Source organism: Triturus cristatus, chromosome 11 (genome assembly GCF_964204655.1).
Source record: "Triturus cristatus chromosome 11, aTriCri1.1, whole genome shotgun sequence".
NCBI lineage: Eukaryota > Metazoa > Chordata > Amphibia > Caudata > Salamandridae > Triturus > Triturus cristatus.
In genome coordinates this window covers 474,048,813-474,075,091 of record NC_140594.1, presented here as the reverse complement: position 1 = coordinate 474,075,091, position 26,279 = coordinate 474,048,813, and the positions used below count along the sequence as shown (strand labels likewise).

General features: G+C 49.9%; 1 protein-coding gene across 2 annotated transcripts in view; it reads left to right on the top strand.

Annotated features, from left to right (window-relative positions):
• Positions 1-26,279, top strand: part of PPP2R2A (protein phosphatase 2 regulatory subunit Balpha) — a 415,049-nt gene that overhangs the window by 232,778 nt on the left and 155,992 nt on the right. For both annotated transcript variants that reach the window (XM_085632765.1, XM_085632766.1), the window contains one exon: positions 9,158-9,335. In XM_085632765.1, coding sequence (XP_085488891.1) covers positions 9,158-9,335 — 178 coding nt within the window. The remainder of the gene's footprint in view (positions 1-9,157; positions 9,336-26,279) is intronic.

The following is a 26,279-nucleotide window of genomic DNA, read 5'->3' as shown; positions in this document are numbered from 1 at the left end:
TGGTCGGTCCAGTGGAGCTCGGTGGTGTGGCTGAAGGTGACGTGGGGGCTAGCGGAGAAGATGGGGTCAAGCGGAGAAGATGGGGTCAAGTGTGTGGCCGGCAGAGTGGGTGGGCGTTGTGACGAGCTGTCTGAGTTCGAGGTTGGCGAGGTTGGCAATCAGGGTGGTGGAGTTAGTGTTCTTGTTCTCGAGGTGGAAGTTCAGGTCTCCGAGGAGGATGTAGTCTGTGGAGGCGAGGGTGTGCGTGCTGACTAAGTCAGCGATGGAGTCGCTGAACTGTGGCCAGGGTCCGGGGGGTCTGTAGACGAGAGTTCCTCTGAGGGTGGTGTTGGGATCGGTGTGGCTCTGGAAGTGCAGTTGTTTGGCGGTGCTGAGGGTGTCGTCAGTGTTGGTCGAGACCCTGAGGGTGTTCTTGTGGATGATGGCGATTCCACCACCTATTACGTTGGTGCGGTCCCTGCGGGAGATCTTGTAGCCCTCCGGGATGGCTATGGCGATGTCAGGTGCCGAGGAGGCGTTCATCCAGGTCTCTGTCAGGAAGGCGAAGTCCGGGGAGGATGTGTCGAGCAGGTCCCAGATTTCAACGGCGTGTTTGCGTGCGGAGTGGGTGTTCAGTAGTATGCATCTGAGGTGGTTGCGTCCTGTCACGGTGGGCAGTGTGGCGGCTCGCAGGCTGGTGAAGCTGCAGCTTTGGCAGGAGAAGGGTCCTTTGGTGTCCTTCGGGGTGGCCAGGAAGCAGATGTGCAGACGTCCTTCGTTGAGTGCATGGAGGGTGCTGGTGGCGTCGGGGTGTTCTGGGTGTTCATGGGGGCCAGGGGGTCTGGCGCTGGGTGCGGTCAAGGCGTGGACGGGCTCAGACAGGCTTGCCTTACGCGCACCAGCGGCATACCCGCTGCACAGCGGCCGCCATATAAGGGGAGGAAGGAGTAGGCGGGAGAGGGGTGGCGAATGGGCGAGTAGGGGGGCGGGGACGCAGCGGCGGGATAACAGGAGGGTAGAGCGGGCGGGGGATACAGAAGGCAAAAAAGGGGTATAAAACAATACAACAGTGCGAAAGAGAATAAGGGCAAAATACAATTACTCTAAATACACAATACAGGAGCAGAAGCACAATTACGGCAGTGCCTCTAACTTCAAGCAGACCGCAGCAGCGGGCTCAAGGACAGCGACACACAGGTGGTGCTGTGCGGCGTGGGGAACGACCTGCCTGAGAACACGGTCAAGGGTCTAAGGCAGGGCAACAGTTCTTCTGTCTCTTTACAGTGTTTGGCAGCCTATATTTTTATCCCTTCTTACCTCTTGTAGGGACACACCCTGGCACCTTTCCTTGAAAGTTCAGGTAGTGACAACGTGTGCCAGTTGTGCCTCCTCCCCATCCTCTCTTGGCAATCCAGTCCTCCGCACATTTATTTCCCGACCACTTGTGTGGGTGAAAATGTCACATTTAAGTATGTGGTTTACTTTTGCCCACTTAAGATTTGCACCCCATCGCCGGAAGATGCCACTAGAAAGGCTGTCTGGACAATGGTCTAGCCCAAGGTGGCATATGACCATGGGGTGATTGATCATGTAGATATGGTCCTTTAGTGTTCTTTGAGTACCATGTGGTGGTGTCAATCTCGCCTATATTAAGAGTTGCCCCATCCATGAGGGATGGGAAATTTTCACCACCATTCCAGTGCTAGCTGTGTGGTCTGAGGCAGAACCCGGTGTCTTCAATTTGGCACTGTAGACCCAGCAAAATGCATCCTGGCAGATTGCAGTGGGCATCTGGAGATTGATTAGGTGTCCTTCTATTCATCTTAGGGAGGGATGATGATTATTATTAATAAATTAAGCGGGTGATTACCCAGAGGTGTCCTGGCGCTAAAGAAAGTAAGATCAGAGTCTAAGTTACGCGTGGGCAAGAGAAGATGGACCTACAACCACCACCCAGATGGTACGGATCTCCCTAACCTCAGACCTGTGCACATCTGACATCTGAAAGAAACGCGTTCGATTCCTCACCTTAGAACAGGGGTACTCACAAACTTTCTGTCGGGGCCAAAATTACAGTGTGGTTAGTGGCCGAGGGCCGCACTGGTAGGGGTGGAGTCAGTGGGGGCGGGATCAGTGGGTGCGGAGCTAGAGTTAAAAAAAAAAACCTTTCAAAACATTACACAAAGCTGTATTTCACAATCAGATGCAACTACAAAGATCACCACTGATCACCATATTGCCCCACTTAGAGAAACTTGCAGTGCACTGACCCGCTATAAACACCTGGATGTGACTCAAGTCTAATTACGCACTTGACAAGAACAATATGCTGCCTACAAAAAATTAACATCCTAGAAAAAGCAAACACTCATAGGGAATGCAAGATTAAGTAAAGCATGTGAAATGTAAGCAGCGAATGCTTTCGCATGAAAAGGTAAGGCCATGAATACAGGGCCCGGAAAGGACCCGTTTCAGTGCCCATTGCTTATAATTATACCCTTTCAAAACATAGGCGGTATGGCTTAAAAAGACCACATTCGTAAACACACAGACGCTGTATACATTTTGTTTTCCAATTCACCCATCAAGCAGGTATTTCAGTACCTCCAGGCAAGGTGCACTTTCCCACACAGGGAAAACAATGTTGTTCAAAGAGGGGAGAAAACAAAAGTATCACTTCACTGGCAAACACTGTAAAGTGGCGCTAATGTGTTTGGGTGTAAATAAATCAATCTGGCCACCTTGCAACCACTCGGTCTTGCTTTAATTAGTTATTTTTTACATTTGGGATGTTTTATTCCTCTCCACCCCCGAGGCTGCACTGGTGTCAGAAAAAGACGTTCCCAGCAAAAAAAAAAATCTTTTTTGGATCCATTTCATAGGGCAGCAAATACGGAAAGGAGGAAAGAGAAGGTAATACCAGTTTCCTGAAGTCTTGATTTTCACTGAGGAGCTAGACCGAAAGAGCGGGAAGACTCGGAGGCTTAGAGGCCGTCACCAGGGCATGCGCTCAGTTTAATTTATAGGGGCTTGGGGAGGCTGCGCGCAGGAGCCATATGGAACAAATGTACATAGCTGTGCGAAGATGAGAGAGAAGATGAGTGCGGCTATCCCCAGAGGTAGGCAACAGAAAACCATGGTCACTACGGAGGCAGGGGTGGCCTCGGCAGCTCCAGGCCTCTCACCGCTGTTGGAATAACGATTAAAAAAACATACCTGTGCAGGCGCTGCTGCGAAGGTTCTCCGGGGCTGGAAGGACGTCGTGACACCAGGGGCGCAGGAAGCTCACCAAAAGGTCCTTTAAAAGTCAGCTGTAACTAGCGCTAGTTACAGCTGACTTTTAAAGGACCTGAGCTTTGCGTGACGTCAGAGGCAGGCAGGCCAATCGGAGGAAAGCAGGAAGCCGAGACGATGGCCGCAGGAGGAAACGTTGTGATTACGTATTAAACGCGTATTCACAACGTTTGCTCCTGCGGCCATCTTCCCTGCTTACTCCAGAGAAGTGTACTGTACTCCATCAAGGTCCGCGGGCCGCCAATGAAGGCCGGGCGGGCCGCCAGCGGCCCGCGGGCCGTACTATGAGGAACCGTGCCTTAGAATATCCCCAGGCGTCAGGCTGGATCCGGAAAGATTTTTGTAGCAATACCCCTTGCACGTCGCTAGGCGTCGTCTGCGGCTCCGCGTCCGTTGTTGGCGTCGTGCACCGGAATGACGTCGTTGGAGTACTTAGACGCCGCCCTTGCGCGCTGACGTCAGTTCTTCTTTTTTACGCGCCAGACAGCGCCGATCCGGGAAGAGCTTACCCCTTAGACAATTTTTGACTAAACTTTTTGACTCTTTTTGGTCTTCTGTCGACTCGACTCTGGTGCCGGTAGGAGGCCTGGGTTTAAAGCCTGTGACTCCTGTCATCGACTGATGTCGGTGACGGACCACCATCACCGGTGCCTTTACTGCCTGGGGGCCGACCAAGACGCGGAGTCGTGCCCAGATTGTCAGGCCTTGACCTCGAAGGCTAGGCGGGAGCGTTCCCATAAGCTTCTCGAGCTTCGGCACTCGGCTCCGCGCCGCTCACGGTCCCGGTCCAAGGACCGGTTGCGGAGCCGCAGTCACCATCATCGCTCGTCTGTCTCGAAGTCTTCGGGTAAGTCGAAGCGATCAAAGAAGTCCAAGTGCGACACCGCTCTTCGGACTCCCCTCGCTGGTCGCGCTCCGATCATTCCTCCTGTTTATCAGGAATCGGATGACGGGGGCGACTGGGAGGGGTCTGAGGACCCTATGGCCATCCAGGGCCAACTTTCACAGGACTGGGCAGATGAACTGGGGGATGCCAGTGGTCTGGACACTTCACCGGACGCTGGTTTCATCTCTCCTCCGACTGTGGCCTCGGAGGAAGGTGCAGCTTTCTCAGTGGTGCTGCGCAAGGCGGCCGAAGCCCTGGGGCTCGAGTTGCCTGCTGTGGCCGTGAGGACTAATATCCTCACAGAGGTGCTTCAACCGTCAGCAAGCTCCACAGAGCCTCTGCTGCAGTTCAATGAGGCCCTCATCGACGTTCTGCAGGGCACTTGGTCCAAGCTATCCACAGTTCCTCCTGTGGATCGGAACGTGGCCCGGCGCCACCGCCCTGCTCCGGGCGACCCCAGTTTCTTGTCCAAACACCCCACCCCCGAGAGCCTGGTTATCCAGGCCTCCACTTCCGAATCCTCCTTCCCGTCCGCTCCTCCGGATCGGGAACGCAAGAGGCTGGAACAGTTCGGAAAGAAACTGTTCTCTTCCCTGAGTATAGGCCTGCGGTCTTTGAACACCGCTTTCCTCTTGGACCGTTTCTCCCACTCTCTGTGGGATGCGGTGGAGGACGTGCTGCCCCAGTGTCCAGAGGAGGCCCGGACACATCTCCCAGGCACTTGCTGACGGGCGAGATGCAACGCCACATGCCATACGGTGTGGTCTTGACACCACTGACTCGCTGGGGTAGGGCGATTTCCACCACGGTGGCGCTCCGGCGCCAAGCCTGGCTGCGGTACACGTCTTTTTCAGGGGATGTCCAGAGTACCCTCATGGATATGCCCTTTAATGGCGCTCGCCTTTTTGGTGAGAAGGCGGATAGTGCGCTGGCTCGTTTTAAGGACTCCCGGGCTACTGCCATGTCCTTGGGTCTCTCGGCCCCACGGCCACAAACTTCTGCCTTTCGCGGCCAAGAAAGGGGGGCCTCCTCACGTCCGCCTAGCCACCGACCGCAGAACCAACCTGCACGCGGTCGGACGTGGGTTCCGCCGTGGCGGTACTAGAGGACAACGTGCCAGTCAGTCCACATCCACCCCGGCAGCATCCGCCTCAAAGCCCTCCTAGTCCGAGCTTTCAGGCCCATTCCACGCCAGTGGGCGGCAGAGTTCGCCATCACCTGCTTCTCTGGTGCTCCATCACTTCGGACAGGTGAGTGCTGCAAATCGTCCGAAGGGACTACTCCTTTCGAGATGACCCCTCCAGCCATGCCACCGTATATCGGAGGATCACTTGAATCTTCTGCGGGAGGAAGTTACAGCCCTCTTGGCTGTCGAGCGCGTTCCTGGTCCAGAAGTAGGCCGTAGTTGCTATTCCCACTACTTTCTGGTTCCCAAGAAGGGCAAAGGGGGCATACCCTCTATCTTGGACCTCCGGAACTTCAATGCCTTCCTCCGGAAGGAACGGTTCAAGATGCTAACTTTAGCTCAGGTTCTGGCTGCCCTCGACCCTGGAGACTGGATGGTAGCGTTGGACTTGCAGGACGCCTATTTTCACATCCCCGTCCTGCCGGCCCACCGGCGTTACCTGCGGTTCACGGTGGGTCAGGAGCACTTTCAGTTCACCGGGCTCCCCTTCGGCCTCACCAGTGCCCCTCGGGTGTTCACGAAAGTGATGGCGGTGTTCGCAGCTCATCTGCGCAGATCGGGGGTTCCAGTCTTCCCCTATCTCGACGACTGGCTGTTGAAGGCGGGCTCGCCCCAGCAAGTCGTCTCCCACCTCCAGACTACGGCCTACCTCCTGCATTTGCTGGGGTTCTCCATCAACGTGCCGAAGTCACACCTGAGACCCAGAAGCTCCTCTTCATCGGAGCGGTTCTCGATTCGGCGCAGTTCCGGGCTTATCCTCCGGAACAGCGGGTCCGGGATATTCAGTCTGATTCCCATCTTTCGGCCTCTATCCTGGGTTTCGGTCAGGTTGGTGCTGCGGCTTCTGGGGCTGATGGCCTCCTGCATCCTGTTGGTGCATTACGCCAGGTGGCGAATGCAGGCTCTGCAATGGGACCTGAAGTTTGTGGGCCCAGCATCGAGGCAACCTGTCAGACCATGTCTTGATCTCGGAGGGCACTGCGCACCAGTTGCAGTGGTGGCTCACGGACCGCGATTGGTTCAGCGACAGATGCCTCTCCCTACCCCAACCGGATCTCGTAGTAGTGATGGACGCGTCCCTCCCGGGATGGGGGGGCCACATGGGAGAGGCAGAGATCAGAGGACTCTAGTCTCCTGCGGAGGCTCAACTCCATATCAACCTTTTGGAGCTGAGAGCGATCCGGCTTGCACTGAAAGCCTTCCTTCCCTCTGTCAGGGAAGTGTCGTGCAGGTGTTCACGGACAACACCACCGCCATGTGGTATTGCAACAAACAGGGCGGGGTGGGGTCGTGGACCCTTTGTCAGGAGGCTCTGCGCCTCTGGACATGGCTGGAACACCAGGGCATCACCCTGGTGGTTCAACATCTGGTGGGCTCTCTGAAAGCCAGAGCAGACGAACTCAGCCGCCGGTGCATGATGGATCGCGAATGGTGTCTGAACTCGGACGTGGCGCAAGGTCTCTTTCTGCAGTGGGGAGAGCCTTGGTTAGATCTATTCGCCACCGTAGAGAACGCGCAATGTCAGCAGTTCTGCGCGTTGGAATTTCCAAGGCAGCACTCGCTCAGGGACGCTTTTCGTCACGAGTGGAGTTGCGGTCTGTTGTACGCCTTTCCGCCTATACCACTTTTGCCCAGAGTGCTGAAGATCAGTCGCGACCGGGCCCAAGTTATCTTAGTGGCTCCGGATTGGGCACGAAGGTTCTGGTATCCCGAGCTACTCAGTATGTCAATCGATCCCCCGATACTACTGCCTCTTCAGGAGGACCTTCTGTCGCAGCAGCAGGGGACGGTCCTCCACCCGAACCTGTCCATCCTCCACGCGTGGAGATTGAGCGGTGGCAGTTGATGCCATTTGACTTGCCTCCTGAAGTCTGTGATGTCATTCTGGCAGCCAGGCGTCCCTCCACAAAGACTGTATACGCCTGCGGGTGGAACAAATTTGTGGCATGGTGCACAGCAAAGGCTGTGGATCCCCTTTCCGCCCCTCTTTCTGAGGTTCTCCTCTTAATTCTTTCTTTGGCCCAGCAGGGCTCTGCTTTGGGCACCTTGAAAGGTTATCTTGCTGCAATCTCTGCCTTCTTACGGCTTCCTGATCAGCATTCTCTTTTCAGGTCCCCTGTTTCACGTTTTCTCAAGGGCATTACTCGCATGTTCCCTCCTGTCCCCTTCGTAATGCTTCAGTGGGACTTGAATCTTGTTCTGACCTTTCTGATGTGCGCTCCTTTTGAGCCTCTTCACAATTGTCCCATTAGTCTTCTGACCCTGAAAACAGCTTTCCTGGTAGCTATCACCTCGGCTAGACAGGTGAGTGAGCTCCAGGCTCTGTCATCTAAGCCTCCCTTTCTTTCTGTTCATCCGGACAAGGTTGTCCTCCGGACTCGTCCTTTTCTACCAAAAGTGGTGACCCCCTGTCACATCGGGCAATCTGTCGCGTTGCCCACCTTCTTTCCGCATCCTTCAAAAGAGGAAGAGAGGCTCCACCGTCTGGACCCAAAACGGGCACTGTCCTTTTATTTGGACCGCACCAAACAGTTCCGGGTGGACTACCAACTTTTTGTTGGATATGTAGGAGCTAAGAAGGGGAAAACGATTCACAAACGGACCATCTCACGGTGGGTCGTGTTGTGTATTAAACTTTGTTACTACTTGGCAAAAAAGGACCCTCCTGTTGGGCTGAGGGCCCATTCCACCCAGGCCACAGCGGCTACTACTGCCCTGGGCCGGGGAGTTCCCTTGCAGGACATCTGTCAGGCGGCGGCGTGGGCTTCACTGCACACGTTTGCCAAGCACTATTGCCTGGACAGCCAAGTCCGGAGAGATGGCTACTTTGGCTGTTCTGTTCTCCAGGACCTTCTGGTGTGATCTTGGTTCGCAGACCCACCACCGGGGTTGGTATTGCTGGGGTATCTATTCTAAGGTGAGGAATCTAACTAACGTGTTTCTTTCAAATGAACAAGTTACTTACCTTCGGTAACGATGTATCTAGGGTTAAGGCTATCCTTTTCAGGGCCCTAGATTTTTTGGCACCAGTGTCGGTCTCTTGCATGGCTCTGCGTTCCTGGCGCGGAAAGCTATGTACAAGAACTGACGTCAGCGCGCGAGGGCATCGTCTAAGTACTCCTACAACGTCATTCTGGCGCACAACGCCAACGACGGACGCGGAGCCGCAGACGACGCCTAGCGACGCGCAATGGGTATTGCTACAAAAATCTTTCCGGATCCAGCCTGACTCCTGGGGATATTCTAAGGTGAGGAATCGAACTAACTAATGTTTCTTACATATACATCGTTACCGAAGGTAAGTAACTTGTTCATCATGCCTTGTCGGCCATGTGACTGTGCCTCAAGCTGTCTAGCATTGTCATGCCTGCATCCAGATTCGATTTACGGGTACTGGCCGGTTTCTCCAAGATGCACGGTCAGGCACCGTAAGGTTTGATCATGATTAAGGCAAGATCGCACAGGATGTCCACTTACAATACATCTCATCTTTGGTGGACAAGCCATGCCCTCGTGCTTGCTGTGTTTCCTAACATACTTGAGCTAAGGAAACTCTGGTTAGGACAAGCCTCCTTCTGTTGGAGCCTGCATAGATTTACTTACAGAGGATTACATCACCAAGTGGACTTGTATTTAGCCATAGGGGCAGTGAAGCATGCCATTTTGCTGCCTTCAGAATCAACCTAACTCCTCTTCAAAAGTGCTCTTAACTGGTGATCTTATCAAACTGTTTGTTTGTGCATTTGACTATGATTAATCTGTGTCCCATGTTTGGCTATACCTTGAACATTTTATGCACCATTATCTTACAGGTACCTGTGTTGAGGCCTATGGATCTAATGGTTGAAGCGAGCCCACGACGAATATTTGCTAATGCTCACACGTATCACATCAACTCCATATCTGTCAATAGCGACTATGAAACATATCTGTCTGCAGATGACTTGCGGATTAATCTGTGGCATTTAGAGATTACTGATAGAAGTTTTAGTATCCTTTTCATTGAAATACCTGAGAATTGTCTAATCAGATTTGTAATCACCAGCATGTAAATATTACTCTGTGAAATTATTTACATTGTTTCTGTTAAATTTCAGTATTTCAGAGCTTTTCTGGAATTACATAGGCCTACTGAATAATCACAAAAAAGACTCGCTTGCAAAGTAGTGTTTGAGTAGTGAAACTGATGAGTTTAAATGTTCAAATTGTGCATACCCTATGCAAGTGGCATAGTCTAAAGATAAAGGAAATTCAGCTCATGCACATTTATCAAAATATACATCCGTTTGGTGTAGTGACACGTTTGTGCCACTAGGGCAAATTGTTGTGTGTAACTGATAGAGGAACAAAGAGGTTTTTTTTTATATGGGTTTGGTTGCATTTTGATTCTATATTCGAAGAGTTTGCCATGGTTAAAATCCAGATGTACTAATACGTCTAGAACCAATTGCTAAAGAAATAGCTATCCTCATTGGATAGCTTTTTAGTATAATCACTTGCAAAGAAAGAGTACAATTTTATATTTTTTTCTTTGCATTTTAATGAGCTATGGAGCATCCTTTCTCATCGCAGGTGACCTATTGACAGTTAACTACCGTTTCTCCTCACTGCAATTTACTACTGATTGTTTTGAATTCCTGTAGCCTCACTTGTTAATATAAACTAGGTTTAGTGGCATCTGTGGCTGTAGATACACATGCTCTGCATACTCCTGCCATGTAGTGTTAGATTCGGATTTGAACAAGTTGTTTTTCTAATGAGAATATTTTTGAGTTACAAAATCGAGTGACTCCTTCTCGGTGATACTGCGCATGGACATCAACTTCTTTTTAGTTTGTTTTCTCTCCGCTGTCGGTTTCGGACATTTGACTAGCCTCCGTGTTTAACTCCGTTCAATGTGAGTCTTCGGTCCTATTCTGTCTTAGACTGTGTAGTTTGTCTCGATAGTGCGTTTTCATCGCTGTGCCACTGAATCTTTGTTTCAGGCACAGACCAGTCGCCCTTCGGGGCGCTGCCCATCTCTGGTCTACCCTCTCACGTGCAGTCGGGGCTGAAGATGTGTTCTTGATGGAACAAACACCTTTTCGATTTTGCCCGCAGTGCCATTCCAAATATCCGCACACTGATCGACCTTAAGTGTGCATCCTTTGCCTAGCATCTGTTTGCCATGAGGCAGACTGCAAGTCTTTCCGTCCGAAAAAGACACTCCAGAATCAAAGGACTTGTCGGTTGGAGAGGTCTTGTTGAAGTGAAAACGACACTCCTGATATTTTCAGGGCCAAGCATGCCCTAAGAACATGCTGCTGGGGAGGAACAAGGGGCTTTCTCAGTTGAAAAAATCTCCAACGTGGAGGAGGAGGTAGAGTACACCCTCCCACCCAGGCAGCGCATGAGTACTATTACTCCAGACCCTGCTCCAAAACCCAAGCAGCCTTTAAAATATTCGCCCTTCCCAATACTAGAGGTCGCCGTACCCCCTCTGCCATATGGGCGTGGTCAGATCCGAAAAGAGACTTTGGATGCCCCACCCCCTGGGACCGGCACTGAAAATTTTCACTAATGTTAGGTTCTCTGTGTTGACCTCCTCAATTCAAGCCCATGCTTTTGTCTCCACCCAATCTTTAAAACAGACTTGCCCGCTGACCACAGCTACCTCAGTGCTGAGCAAAAAACACTCCTCCGTTCCAAAAGCCTCTTTTTCGAAATCGCCCGAGACAAAAACCTCAAAGCATTCCTCGGTTCCCATGTCTCCGGTCTAGCCTATCCTTGAAACAATGGACATTAGACAGTCAAATATCCAGATTCAAGAATGCACCGAGCGAATAATGGCCTCTCCTCTACCAAAGAGACAATGAACTTTAGAGGATGCATTGAACGTTTCTGCTCCTCTCAAATATAGGTCAAAGGATAAGGCTACCAGCCCTACTCATTCTCCTCCACCGCCACCTTCCTCATCACCTCCACCAACCCCCCAATTCTACACATCACCCTTTTGATGTTACACCTGCAGGGTCATCAAGGTCAAACACTGGGGGAATGGATGAGCTGTTAGGGGATTCAGACCCATGGTACACTTAAGATACAGATTTATAACGATCAATGATCCAGATCATTATCCTGCCCGGCCCCGCGGAAGATGCTAGTGCTTACTAACAGATCATTGCTAGAGCAGCGACTTCCCATGCATTTGAGCTGCACAAGGAATATTTATAACAAGACTTTCGTTTTGATAGCCTCTCACCCACTTACAAAGATGCACAGTTCGTGCTTATGCTACCTGGTATGCTTTGGCATGCTGACGACACCTTAAAAGACTTAAAAGAGCCTATACGTGCCAGAGTTATTGCCCCGTGGGTAGATAAGAAATTTAAAGCGGCTCCATCAGATTCCCCTCTTTTTACTCCGGTACCACCAGAGTCAACAGTTGACACTACTGCTTGTAAAAGAGCTATTAGCCTGGCAACTGGGGATACGCCACCTCCTGGGAAAGAGGAAACCTATTGACGCAGCAGGGAAAAGAGAAGCAGCGCAGGCAGCTTACCACTGACACATTTCCAATTCCCATGCCCTTTTAGTATGTTATGATGGGGCCCATTGGGATGAGTTTGAGGAGCTACTACAGTATCTCCCTGTGGGCCATCGTCGAAGAGGGAAACAAATTGTTGCAGAAGGTCAAGACATCAAAAATTCCATTAGGTGTGCCTTAGATGCAGCAGATACAGTCGCTAGCGGTATCAATACCAGCATGCTCCTTAGACATGCTTGGTTCTTATGTTATGGCTTTAAGCCAGAAGTCTTAAAATGCTGTTCTCAATATGCACTTTGACAAAGACCATCTTTTTGGCCCACAGTTAGATATCACCTTAGATAAAATGAAAAAGTACACAGACTGCTAAAGCTATGGGGGCTTACAGACTACTACACCTAGAGTCTCCCTTCGTCGTTCTGGCTTCAAGGGAGGATATAAATACACCACACAGATGCCTTCATGTTTCAGCAAAAACGTGGCTAATCCACCTACAGTAAGTGCTATTTTATAGGCTCCTTCAGAGGTGGTAACAATATAGGCAGAGGTGCCTCCGCACGTGGAGCAATATCAACTGCAAAATAGTGACTACCCAATCCGTCCCCCTGGCCACTGTCTGTCGGGGGAAGACTACAATTTTTTCACCCGGTCTTGTGGTCCATCAACACAGACCAGTGGGTAGTAGCCATTATCTAACATGTCTACTGTCTTGATCATTACCATGCCACCAAACATCCCACCTCATACTCACAGGTTATCACAGGATCACTTAACGCTCCTCAAACAAGAAGTCGAAGCTCTTCTTCTCAAAGGTGCCATAGAATCAATCCCTCATCAGCAAGGCACAGGGGTATATTCTCTAGACTTTCTGATTCCAAAAAAGGACCGTCACTGACATTAATCTTAAACCTCAGACTTCTCAACTACTACATTCTATCAGAACACTCCCATATGGTTACTGTACAGGATTTCATTCCACTTCTACAACAGGGCAACTTTATGGCAACACTAGACCTAAAGGACAACTACTTATACATACCCATAGGTTCGAGGCATATGGGCTGCTGAATTTATATCTGTGCATAGATCGCCGCCTAGTGTTGGGTCCGGATGATTGCACATTGTTGTCCTGGAAGATTCTTCGAAGTATCACGAGATAGGTGGCTCCTCCCCTGGACTACAGTGCGCATGGGCATCCTCTCCATCCTTAGATTGTTTTTTTCCGCCATTGGGTTCGGATGTGCTTATCTTAGCTCAAGTTCGGAAACTTTAGTTTAAGGCCAAAAGGCCTTTAGATCTCGTTGGTATTGTTCGCGTTCGGTATCAACCAGTTTATTTTGTGTTTTAGTACCTTCTTCACGCTTTTCGGATCCGCTTCGGTCCGAACATCGATCACCGCTCGACGATGGAATTGAGGACTTCTTTCAAGAGATGTCCTTTATGCCATGCGAAATACCCACACGTCGATGTCCATCCGGTGTGCAACAAATGTCTCTCACCGGATCATGATGAGTCGAAATGTATGGCCTGCGCCCGGTTCCGCTCGAAGAAGACTCTGCGGAATCGACGGGCAGCGAGATTGGAGGCACAGCAATCGGCGCCTGCCCCGGTCAACATCTTCAGCACCGAGGATGAGGAAGCCGAGAGCGTAGAAGACATGGACTCCAGTAACGCTTCCGAACATGAATCCCGATCGGAAGACGATGATGAGGTGATCTTCGAGGACGAAGACGTCGTCGACGAGGTAGGAGACTACAATGAGGCCCTTGGGGCTGAGGAAGATGGCTCCAGCGAAGAGCTAGGCCAACCCGTCGATACGGAGGCCGAGAGACAAAGTCGTCATAAGGCTCAGGTCGAGGGATCGCCTGCGGGCCTTACCCAAGATCAGTCACACAGTTCTTCGGCCCCGCCTCAAGGCCCGGCCTCGAACATTTCACAGGAGCCATTAATATCGAAGACTGGATTTCCTTCAGTGAAACCGAAACAGTCCGTCGCACCGGTTACATCGAAACCGAAAGTGAAACAGGTTGCGATCGGATCGAGGGCCTCGAAGCCCTCCACTCCTTCGACGCCGGCACAGGTAATCGGCACCGAACACACCAAAAGAGATTTCGGTGCCGAGTTCACCACGACGGGTTCCGGCGCCGAGCCAAAGAAGAAGGCCCTCGGTCCCCACAAGGCGCCTCGGCCTATGGCACTGAAGATTACGGCCCAACCCACCAAGGTCAAGGTGGTCGATCCGTCTGCGTCGACATCAAAGGGTGCGGCGCCTGCCAAATCATCGGCTCCGAGGAGCGTCGATACCCGCCTTCGGATCGACGACCCAAAGACTGGGAATAAGTCGGATACCGCTGTGACGCCTGCCTCCAAGGTGCCTATCGGTTCCAAAGCGCTATCTGCGTTCACCTTGCAACAGGTCTCAGCGTCGCAACGCATCAGGGACCGAGCAACCCTCCAACCTACGTCGGGTCCCGAAACGCACAAGGCCGCAAAAGCACACTCAGCGCCGGCGCACATCACATTTGGATTGCCGCCGCCGCCCAAGGCACCGAAAATGTTCGAAATTCGGACACGTGTCCACCAAACACAGTCACTATCCACTGGACAAATCGATATCGAGCCTTCACAGGCACACTTTATCGACGCCGACACTGGTAGGCTGATGCTCCGCAAGCGGAAAATCACACCAGAGAAGGGTTTGGACTCATACAAGATTCCTTTGAAACAAAAACTGCCGGCAGGTTCCGCACCAGTGCTTCATGAAACCTTTCAACCCTTCCTTCAGGACCCACCGTCTTTTTCTCCTACGCATTCAGAGGCAGACGCCGGAGAGGACTATATAGGGGATGATACCACTTACCCGGTGGATATCGATCCTGATGATCACATGCAAGACCCAGATCAAGCATGGGATGACCCCACCGACCAGGGTAACGCACCAGATACTCCTGACACGCAGCTTTATAATATAAAGACATCTCCCACAGGACACTGCTGCCTTTAATGCCCTCATAGTACGGGCTGCTGCCAATCATGGAGTGGAACTCCATTCTGACACTGTAGAGGAAGATTTCTTAGTGGACACATTCACCTCCTCTGAGAAAACCGTCAAAACTCTGCCAATGTTAAAGGGAGTTTTAAAACCTGCAAAAGACATTTTTAAAGAAACAACCAGGGCACGGGTGTTGAACCCCAGAATCGAAAAAAAATACAAGCCTGCACCCGGAGACCCTATGTACATTAAGGGTCAGTTACCATTAGACTCCATGGTTGTTGCTAATGCTCGCAAACGAGCACATTCACAAACAACGGGTGATGCTCCTCCCCCCGACAAGAAGTCCGAAGTGCTGGAGACATCAGGCAAAAGGATAGCAGCGCAAGCGGCAAACATCTGGCGCATTGCCAACACCCAGGCACTCCTGGCCCGTTATGATAGGTCACACTATGACACACTAGAATCACTGCTACAACACTTGCCAGATGAATACAAAGAGGCAGCAGAGCTCCTTATCAGAGAGGGACAACTCCTTACAAATGCGTCCATCAAATGCGCACTGGATGCAGCCGACACTGCAGCAAGGGCGATCAACACAAGCGTAATGTTGAGGAGGCACGCATGGTTAAGAATCTCAGGCTTCAAACCTGAAATTCAGAACAATATCTTAAATCAACCGGTCAACCCAGACTTTTTATTTAGCCCCGAGGTTGACACTACCCTCAAAAATTAAAAAAGACACAAACTGCAAAATCAATGGGGGCTCTGCAGTCGCAGCAGTTTCGGAGTGGCTCCTTTCGTCGCCCCGGGAATAGAGGAGCAGTTAGAGGTCGGGGGTCCCAGCAGCAGTACAATAAAGGGGGTATGCAAAGTACCTATGATAAAAACAATAGAGGTGGATATCGTGGATCCAGCACCAAAGGCAGAGGACGTGGGTGCGGCAACACCAGGTCCTCCCCCAAAAACAAACAGTCACGCCTTCTCCCTGCCCCCCGACCACATAACACCTGTCGGGGGGAGACTCCAACAGTTCCTGTCAGTCTGGAAGTCCATCACCACAGACAGGTGGGTCAGGGAAATTATCCAGTACGGTTACTGTCTAGAATTAACGTCCACTCCACCCAACATACCGCCAAAGCACCGTCCTATGTCCGTAGAGCACTTGGCATTATTGCAGCAGGAAGTACTAAGTATGCTGCAAAAAGGTGCAATAGAAGTCGTGCCCGTAAACCAACAAGGGACAGGGGTGTACTCTCTGTACTTCTTAATCCCAAAAAAGGACGGATCTCTCAGACCTATACTAGACCTGAGACCCCTCAACCACTACATTCTGTCAGAGCATTTCCATATGCTCACCCTACAGCAGGTTCTACCGTTACTCAGTCAGGGAGACTTCCTAGCCACACTGGATTTGAAAGATGCGTATTTCCACATACCCATACACCCATCGCACAGAAAATATCTCAGGTTCACTATTCAGGATCACCATTATCAGTTCAAAGTTCTCCCCTTCGGAGTAACAACGGCACCCAGGGTCTTTACCAAGTGCCTAGCGACAGTGGCTGCACATCTACGGAGACAGCACATTCACGACTTCCCTTACCTGGACGACTGGCTTGTTCAGGCAAAGTCAGCCCAGCAATGTGCCAGCCACATGTCCCTCACCATTCACCTTCTTCACATTCTAGGATTCTCACTAAATTACCCAAAATCACATCTTCAACCCGCACACGTACGCCAGTACCTGAGCGCGACCATAAACACTCTAACAGCCACAGCTCAGCCAAATTTAGTGAGTATCAACAGCATGCAACTGCTGATCACAAAGTTCAAACCTCAACACTCCCTTCCAGCGCGAGTGTTCATGCAGTTGATAGGCATGATGGCCTCCTGCATTTTCATAGTCCCGCACGCGAGACTACATATGCGCCCGCTTCAGGAGTGCTTGGCACGTCAATGGAATCCGGCTCAAGGACAATTAACAGACCTAGTGTTGGTGAGCGGTCGGGCATACAACTCTCAGCATTGGTGGAATCCACAAAACCTTTGCAAGGGCCGACCGTTCCAAGAGCCTGTTCCGCAAATAATACTGACGGCGGACGCCTCTCTACAGGGATGGGGAGCTCATGTACTCAATTACACAGTGCAGGGACTATGGACGACACAGCAAAAGAAGATGCACATCAACCTTCTGGAACTTGGTAATCTTCCTAGCCATGAAGGCATTCAAAGTACACTTGTGCAACAAAGTCGTGTTGATCCGGACGGACAACATGACTGCCATGTACTACATACAGAAGCAGGGAGGAACACACTCTCCACAGTTGTCTCATCTGGCTCAGAGCATGTGGAAGTGGGCCATTCAAAGGAACATGTTCCTCATGGCGGAACACCTCCCATGCAAAGACAACCAGATGGCGGATCTGCTCAGCAGACACAGCCACCAAATGCACGAGTGGGAGCTACATCCATCAGTACTCAAACCGTACTTCCAACAGTGGGGTCATCCAGAGATAGACCTATTCGCCACAAGGAAAAACGCAAAATGCCAAAACTTTGCCGCCAGGTTCCCGCACCCACAGTCGCAGGGCAATGCGATATGGATGAACTGGTCAGGCAGATTTGTGTACGCTTTTCCCTCAGCGCCATTAATATCGCTAGTGGCACGCAAACTGCGACAACACTCACTGACACTCATCCTAGTTGCTCCAAAATGGGCACGCCAACCATGGTACACCACCTTTCTAGAACTTTCCGTGGTGCCGCATCAAAGGCTGCGGATCACACCCGCACTTTTAACGCAGAACCATGGCGAAATTCAGCACCCAGATCCGCAACAGCTGAACCTGGCAATCTGGCTCCTGAAGTCTTAGAGTTTGGCTACCTAAACCTGCCACCTGAATGTATGGATATCATCAAGGAGGCCAGAAGACCCACAACCAGAGCTTGCTATGTGGCTAAATGGAAAAGGTTTGTCATTTACTGCAACAACAATGACATTAACCCGCTGGATGCATCCATTCAAAACATCATCTGTTACCTCTTACACTTATACCGATGCAATCTGGCATACAGCTCCATACGTATACATTTAACCGCGATAGCAGCCTATCTTCAAAACAGGCAGCACCTCTCTTTATTAAGAGTGCCTGCCATCAAAGCTTTCTTAGAGGGACTCAAACGAGTGATTCCCCCAAGACACCCACCGGCACCAGTGTGGAACCTCAATGTGGTCCTCACCAGATTAATGGGTCCACCTTTTGAACCTCTCCATTCATGTGAGATTCAATTCCTCACCTGGAAAGTAGCTTTCTTAGTGGCAATCACTTCGTTAAGAAGAGTTAGTGAACTCCAGGCACTAACCATTCAAGAGCCATTCATACAGGTTCACGCAAACAGTTGTACTACGTACCAACCCCAAATTCATGCCTAAAGTGATATCGCAGTTCCACATGAATCAGACTATTGAACTGCCTGTTTTCTTTCCAAATCCGCAAAATGTCGCAGAGAGAATGCTCCATACACTAGATATAAAGAGGGCCCTCATGTACTATATAGTCAGAACAAAGGATTTTAGGAAAACAAAACAACTTTTCGTTGCCTTTTCTCCACAACACAAGGGCAACACCATTTCCAAAGCAGGGATAGCCAGATGGATCGTTAACTGTATTCAAATTTGCTATCAAAAAGCTAAACGCACATTAACGATTCCCCCACGAGCCCACTCAACACGAAAGTTAGGGGCGTCCATGGCTTTCCTAGGAAACATTCCTTTACAGGAAATATGTAGAGCAGCCACATGGTCCACTATACATACATTTACCAAACACTACTGTGTAGATGTACACTCAAAACAGCAGGCAGCTGTAGGACAGGCTGTTCTCAAGACTCTTTTTCAGACTGCTGCAGCTGGCACGGGCAGCCGCCGCTAATGGAGGGACTGCTATATAATTATGCACAGATATGAATTCAGCAGCCCACATGCCTCAAACTGAATATGCTACTTACCAGTATGCATCTGTTCTTGGCATGTAGGGCTGCTGACATTCATATCGCCCACCCTCCTCCCCGGCGCCTGTAGCGGCTGCAGCTCTCAGAATTACTGTATAGCATGGTCATCACTTACTGTATCTACTCCATCACTGCCACAATGGCGAAAAACAATCTAAGGATGGAGAGGATGCCCATGCGCACTGTAGTCCAGGGGAGGAGCCACCTATCTCGTGATACTTCGAAGACTCTTCCAGGACAACAATGTGCAATCATCCGGACCCAACACTAGGCGGCGATCTATGCACAGATATGAATGTCAGCAGCCCTACATGCAAAGAACAGATGCATACTGGTAAGTAGCATATTCAGTCCTACTCACCTTAAATACCTCAGGTTTGTCGTAGCGGGAAAACGCTGCCAATTTGAAGTTCTACCTTTCGGAGTGACTACAGTGCCCCGGGAGTTCACAAATTGCTTGGCAACAGTAGCAGCACATCTCAGAAGGCAAAACATTCACGTATTTCCCTACCTGGACGACTAGCTCATCAGTCAGTACCTAGCTTCAGTGCCAACAGTACACTCCGTTGACTCTGGATCTACTTCACAGCTTGGGGTTTACAATAAATGTTCCCAAGTCCCATCTTAAACTTATCCAAATTCAGCCATACCTGGGAGCAATCCTCAACACAAGGGCCAGATTGGAATATCTCAATCCAGCTTGAGTTCAGAGCTTTCAATTAACTCTCCCACATTTCAACCCAACTTATCTCTCACGGTTCGAACTGTTATGCGTCCACTAGGGATGATGGCCTCCTTTATTGCCATAGTTCCCAGGTGCGATTGCATATGCATCCCCTACAGCAGTTTCTAGCTCGTCAGTGGTACCAGTCACAGGGTCACCTTTAAGTTCTAGTGTTGATATACTGCCGCATAACGCTGTACAAATAAAAAGGTGCAAAGTTTAGCCTGTTGAAGGACTGAAGTTAGTCTGCCAACTCATGGAGTGCTATTCTGATGGCAGGAGTATGCAAAGTATGTGAATCTACAGCACTACATGCCATGAACAGATGCTTACAGGATAAGTAACACAATCCTTTTGCAGCATGAATTATTTTCTGGATTCCCCTGCTGTGTATTATTCTGGCATCTAGTGGTTTGGTCCGGAAACATTCTTATTTTATTCTATTTTTGATTTTTTAATCTTTTTTTTTTTTTGTTGTAGCTGTGGGCATCGCCGACCACCATGACATGACGCGATGCCCCAGATGTGTGTGGTCACCATCTTCAGGTTCTGTTTTCAGCCTTTGGGGTCTGGAAGCACAATTGAGAAGGTCTGAGGAATTTTGGCAAGAGACTAGAATTTGAGAAATCATCAAGAGACACCGGAGACCACAAAATCTAAAGAGCAGAGAAGGAGAGCCTTCTAAATCCTGAGCCCCCTCCCCCCGCACCCCACCACTCAATGGTAAGATCCACGTGGCCGGAGAATGAAGAGGGGTGTGGCAGAAGAGGGTCATTGGAAAAAAAACTTTTCAAGTTCTGCCCCAACTGTCGCCACATATTCACACAGATATTTTCCACAAAGTCTGCATCTTTTGTCTGCCGAAGGACCACAAGTAGGACTGCGAGGCCTGTGCCGAGTTTGTCCAAAGGCACTAGGTACGACGTCAACAGAGGCTAGAACACTACACCATGGCGGGCACATCTAAGACCCAGGAATCTCTTAAAGGCCTCAGCTTATCCAGTGACTATAAAGAGCATGTCGGATGCCGAACCGGCACGAGGAGATGAGTCAGACGTCAAAGACTCCACAGTCCACGCTGGAAAAAGGCAAGTTTTGAGGAAGGCGGTGAGGAATGCAGAGAAGAAACAAGTAAATGTAACCATACTGGCAAAAGGCACATACCCTAAGTCCTCTGGCTCAAAGTCCTCGAAGGCGGCCTCGATGTCAAAGGTCAGCACAAAGAGCCACATGTATTCCAACCCGAAGATACCGATGGAGGCAGATCGTAGACCGGACCTTCTTTGCAGACTTTCCAGCGAGAGAGAAGGGCAAGGAATCTGGGATGGGAGAGACCTCGTTCAAAAAAGAGAACACGTTAGATGCCTAGCAAATAACGCTCGAGGTAGAGCGTAAGACGCAAATACTTGCGGGTGAAATGGCTGCCCAGCTACAAAGAAAGGAGTATGATGACTCCTTTGTTTGAGTTTCACTTCTCGACAAAACCATCCACAACTGATGCGGATGACCAGGCAAGCATGGAGTTCTATGAGCTCGTGGAAGTCAAGGAATCGGCAGGGTTTGACGAACAAAGCCAGTTTGAGGACACATCGCTGGATCTCTCTACCATGTCCCCATAAGAGGGGGTGGACAGCTATCCCTCGAAACCTTCACCCCCAGATGGCCCACAACAGCCTCGTCAAAAGGGCTGCAGACACCTATGGAGGGCAGTTAGAAGAGAAGAAAGAAGAAACATGCTTCCTACTGGAGACATTGATTGCCTCATAAAAGGCAAATCTCTACCTACCGATGCACCCTAGTATCCTCAACCAGGGTAAAGTGGCCTTCGTGAACCGACCACTGCAAGAGCTTTACCGTTTTGAGTGGAGAAACAAATACAAGCATTCCACTCAGGACCCCAATACATAATAGGCAACGTCCCCACGGATTCTAGCAGTGTCTCTACCGCAAGAAAAAAAAACATGCCCCCACATCAACGGGTCTGCCACCAGAAAGGGAAAGAAAGAGGCTTGACCTGGTTGGAAGGAAGATTGAGAGAGAAGCAGCCACACAGTGGAGGATAGCAACCTGTAGTGCCCTCCTGAACTGCTACGGACACCAGCAATGGGATAGAGTGCCTGATAACCGCATTTCCCAGTGGAGCATTGCAAGAGGGCTAAGACCGTGATCCAGGAAGGCATATTGCTAATACCTGCCTTAAATCCACCCTGGATGCTGCAGACAAGGCCATTAGTCAGATGTGTACTGGGACAACACTCTGGCGACACTCCGGGCTCAGGGGCTCAGGGTATCTGGGTATCTGGATTCAAAGCAGAAGTACAAGCCTCAATTATCAGCATGCTCTTAACATGCAACGCTCTGTTCTGACAAGCAGTCATTGATAACCTAGAGCAGTTAAAGAAGGATAACACTGCGAAAGCCATAGGGGCACTCCAGTTCAGGGGATTTTTCAGGAGATGGGGATTTGCAGCACTGGTTTCAGAACTACCCAGCAGCAGCCCCAAAGCGTTGCACACCAAACCTCACAATAAATATCACACCATCAATGACAACACCCGCCGGGGCAGCCCTTTCGAGGGTAAACAAGAGAAAGAGGCCAACCTCCCAGCGTGGAAGGATCAACCGGCAAGTGACTCATCACCCAATCCCATCACGAAAAGCCTGTGGTGAGCAAATTAAGCGGATTCCTCAAGGAGTGGAGGACTGTGGCATCAGGAAGCTGGATTTTATACATAATACGTCATGGATACTGTATAGACTTATTTTTTTTTGGTGGAGAACAGCCCTCTACATGGAAAGGAGTATAGGAGATCTGTTCGGTTTTATCAAGAAACTAGGTTCTAAACCCATTGTTCCAGCCATAAAAATCTGAGGCTAAAGCAATCTGTTGCCATCTATGAGGCTGCTCTATAGGGAATAATTAATACCGCTACCATACAAGGAATTGAGAACAATTTCTTAGTCTACTAGGAGTCTCTCAATCCTTCTCCAATTACATCATTCAGAACTGAATATATAATTCATTTTGAATAGGATTAGCATTCCCCCAATGCTGTTATGGCACTCTATCTGCCTTTATGTTGGGCTTTCTGCCTAATGTTCATACTGCTAACGAACTCTCATGTTGTCCTTGTGCGCAAACTTCCGTCCAAGGAGATAGTCTATTATTCTTTTGCAAGTATTAAAGAGAGGAGATGAAAAAATATATTTTACCTCTATTACGGACTCTTAAATTTAGTCAAAGTAGCCCTGCTCTCTACTACCTACAATCATTAAATGATCCATTAGCTTGCTATTGTATAGGCTCGTTTTTATGTTCTGGTTTTAAAACACAAAAACAACTCTCTTAAAACATATCAGGGGATAAAGTTTTGATGAAATTCTAATGTTTAGGTCTCACCTATTGACGCAGTACATGCGTTGCTTGCTTGCGAGATCTATTGTCGTCGGTTTGCCTCGGAAGCGGGGTGGAAGCTCCAACCATGCTTTGCATTGGCGCGCTTCAAAAACGCGCGCTTTTGATTGGAAGGGAGGCATGTTTGTTCCCTTCCTGTCTCCCGTGCCTGCCCGGACAGGAGATGTGTATGCGCACAGCGTCTTTTACTCTCGGCATTCACTTTCGTCGCATCTCTTGATCACCACTGCTTTATGACCTGCTTACTTTCTTCACAAAAGAGGAGCGAAAGGAAAAAGCCTGAATGCAATGAATACTTACATTGCGTCAATGTTTTTGGTTTGCCTACGTGTTCTTGGTCTGTCTTAAAGTGGGCCTACAGACACGGGACTGATAGAAATGCACCAAATTACAAATCCTGCTGTCTGGTTTGAAATGCTCATGTTTAAAATGCAATTTACAAAAACATGCACAAATGCAGACCTCTGGATAAGATAGATACATCATCATAAACCTATTCGACTTGTATTTTCAAAACACTCCGCAGGCACATTTGTATAAGCAGTCAAAAATGATTCCCTGCCCTTCAAATATCAATACACACTAAAGGTAAACATGGTGAACCCTCGTGTGTCCTGTAAGGATAGAGCTAAGGGGCTTTCGGCGGCCTTTCACACTGAGAGAGCGACAATTTAATTGTAGCCATTTATTCATCTGTCAGTTGTAAAGCCGGTTTCCTGCTGAATTTTCCAGGTCCCTTTAGACAGGTGAGTGGGCGCTTGATATGTTTGTTTTGTCAGATGTCAAATGCACTTCAAGGAGATACCCCAGTCATTGATCAACCGCTAGCTCCCCTATCCAACTCCACCCCCCCCCTAATAATCTATCCTGCCTCCAAGAGATTGTCGTGTGTATGTCTCCCTGTTTGACACACAGCTAGAGAAGTGCCCTAACCCTGCACCCAGCTAGTGAAGTGCCCTAACCCTACATGTTCCATCTGATACTGCAGTCAAAGCAGAGATGGACACAAAATCTGTTTCACTGTACTGGGGACCCCAGGATGGGGACTGTCTCCTCCCAGGCTCTGAGGGCAGAGCATGGCGAGGCATGTCTGAGCAGACGTGAGCGAAGACCCTCTAAGTGCTGAGCCCCAGGGACCCCCTATGAGAATGCTGGCGCAGGGGCACGTGTCTCTTCCACTGAAGCTCAGGAAGTGTGTGCTATAGCTTTATTATAAGCCCCCAAACCTTACAGAGCTGACGACATGAAGCGACACACAGGAGAAGGAAGGAACATATACTCCCGTCTCAAACACACAATAAGCAATGCGAGGGGAGTGTCTGAGAGCAGCGCGTCTTCGGCAGCTCAGCCCCGCCTCGTAAGCGGTACACAGGTATTCCAGCCGCTGCAGTGCAGACAATGCAGCAGCCAGGTCAGCAGACTGGCGCGACATGTGCATGTGTTATTGTTGTCCTGATGGCAGGCCGTACTGACCTGCAAGTGCGCCACCATGTTGGTGTCAGGCTGGGAGACGGATTCACAGTGAGGAGGAGGTCCAAGGAGAGGAGGCGAGGGGTGGTGCCTGCGAGGCGGGCACAAGGTGGCAGTCAAACCTGCGACCAGAGAACCCTCTACTCTTGTTTGTGTATGACGGTACTAAACGCATTCATTATTGTGTTCTTGGAATCTGTAGTCCTCTTAAATGCTCGCTACTTCTGTCGGTATTACCATCATGAAAACTTGCCGACACACTCTGAATGCTTTTGATCGTTTGTCTTCCACTAAATCTGACAGATCCGGCTCCGAACTACTGGCCCTCTGTGTATACTCGTTGCCATCCTTTGAGTCCCCCCCCCCCCCCCCCCCCCCCTTATTAGGTCTCGCCTAGCGACGCAGCGCATGCGCTGCCCGCTTGCAAGATCTATTGTCGGTTTTGCCTCCGAAGCGGGGCGCTTGTTTTTGATTGGAAGGGAGGCATGTTTGTTCCCTCCCTGTCTCCTGTTTGCTGTGCCTGCCCGGACAGTAGATGTGCATTCGCACGGCGTCTTTTGCTCACGGTGTTCACATTCGTCGCGTCTCTTTAGCTTGCGGCGTTCACTTTCATCTCTGGCGATCTCAACTGCTGCCCCTAGCCCCTAATCTCACAAGTGGGGCATCCGTTAGGCGACTGGAGATCAACAACGCGTTGTCTGCGCCCCTCACATTTCCAGAGCAGCTGCAGGAGGGGGCCACAAAACACAAGTATTACGTAATCCGTGCCTGCAACGCTGAGCGCGAGAGGCGGGCCTTTGAACACGCGGATGTCATCAGAACACCGATGACGCAACAGACACGTCTCCCAGCGCCGCCTCGTCTTTCTTTTCCTGCTTCCCGCCAAACAAGTCATATTTTTTCCCACTCTCGAGCCTCAGGGTTTTGTATGCTAAGCAGACTGCTTTGCCCCTCTTTCCCCAGGAGATTAATTTCTGGGGTCGAGTGGCACCTTTATTTTAGCCGTTCTGACCCTACCCTTGATTACGTCACGCTTTGCTACCACTATGGTTATGTGCTTTTTTTTTTTTTTTTTTTACAAGTCTTGGATGTCGCTTAGGTGAGTTTATTTTGTTGTTTGCTTCTCTCGCACATCTATCTCTTATGGTGCGCAGGGTGCAGCCGGGGGTCTTGATCTATGTTTTGGGGAGCACCATTGCCTGTTCATTAAGTGGTTACGTGATATGGTGCTTACTGGGTTGTTTGCTATGCTCGCCATGCGTTCTTACCAGCCCATCCTCCTGATGACGCCAGATCTTCAGGAACAGACTCTAAATGCGAGTACTTACCTTACCCCTTCCTCTGTGCTAGTTTTGGGGGAATATTGACTTTTTTTTCCAAGTTGTTATGCATCTTTCTTAGATCTGTGGTTGCTTCCACCTGCAAGGGTTTTTTCAGCACAGCATGGAGAGCTAGATTGGTACCTGTTATCCTTAGCTTCGCTGATGAAAGTGTCAAATTTTGTTGTTGTGGTGGGCACTTAAATGAGTGCTGTACATTCAGGGCGCGGGCTACAAAAAGCCGACAGCCCGGCCCAGCCACAAACATCAAAGCCATCGCCAACCCAGTGCACTTCACATGGAGCAGGAGTAAGCTCATTTCACACTAACACAAAAACTACTAACCTAGACATTTTACAAAGCATACACAACCCGACTGGCTTATACAGCCAAGTGAAGGAAATATCAAAAGTGTATCAAAATGTTAGCTGGACGAAAAAGCACTTCAGTGCCATAACCTAATTGTAGAAGGCA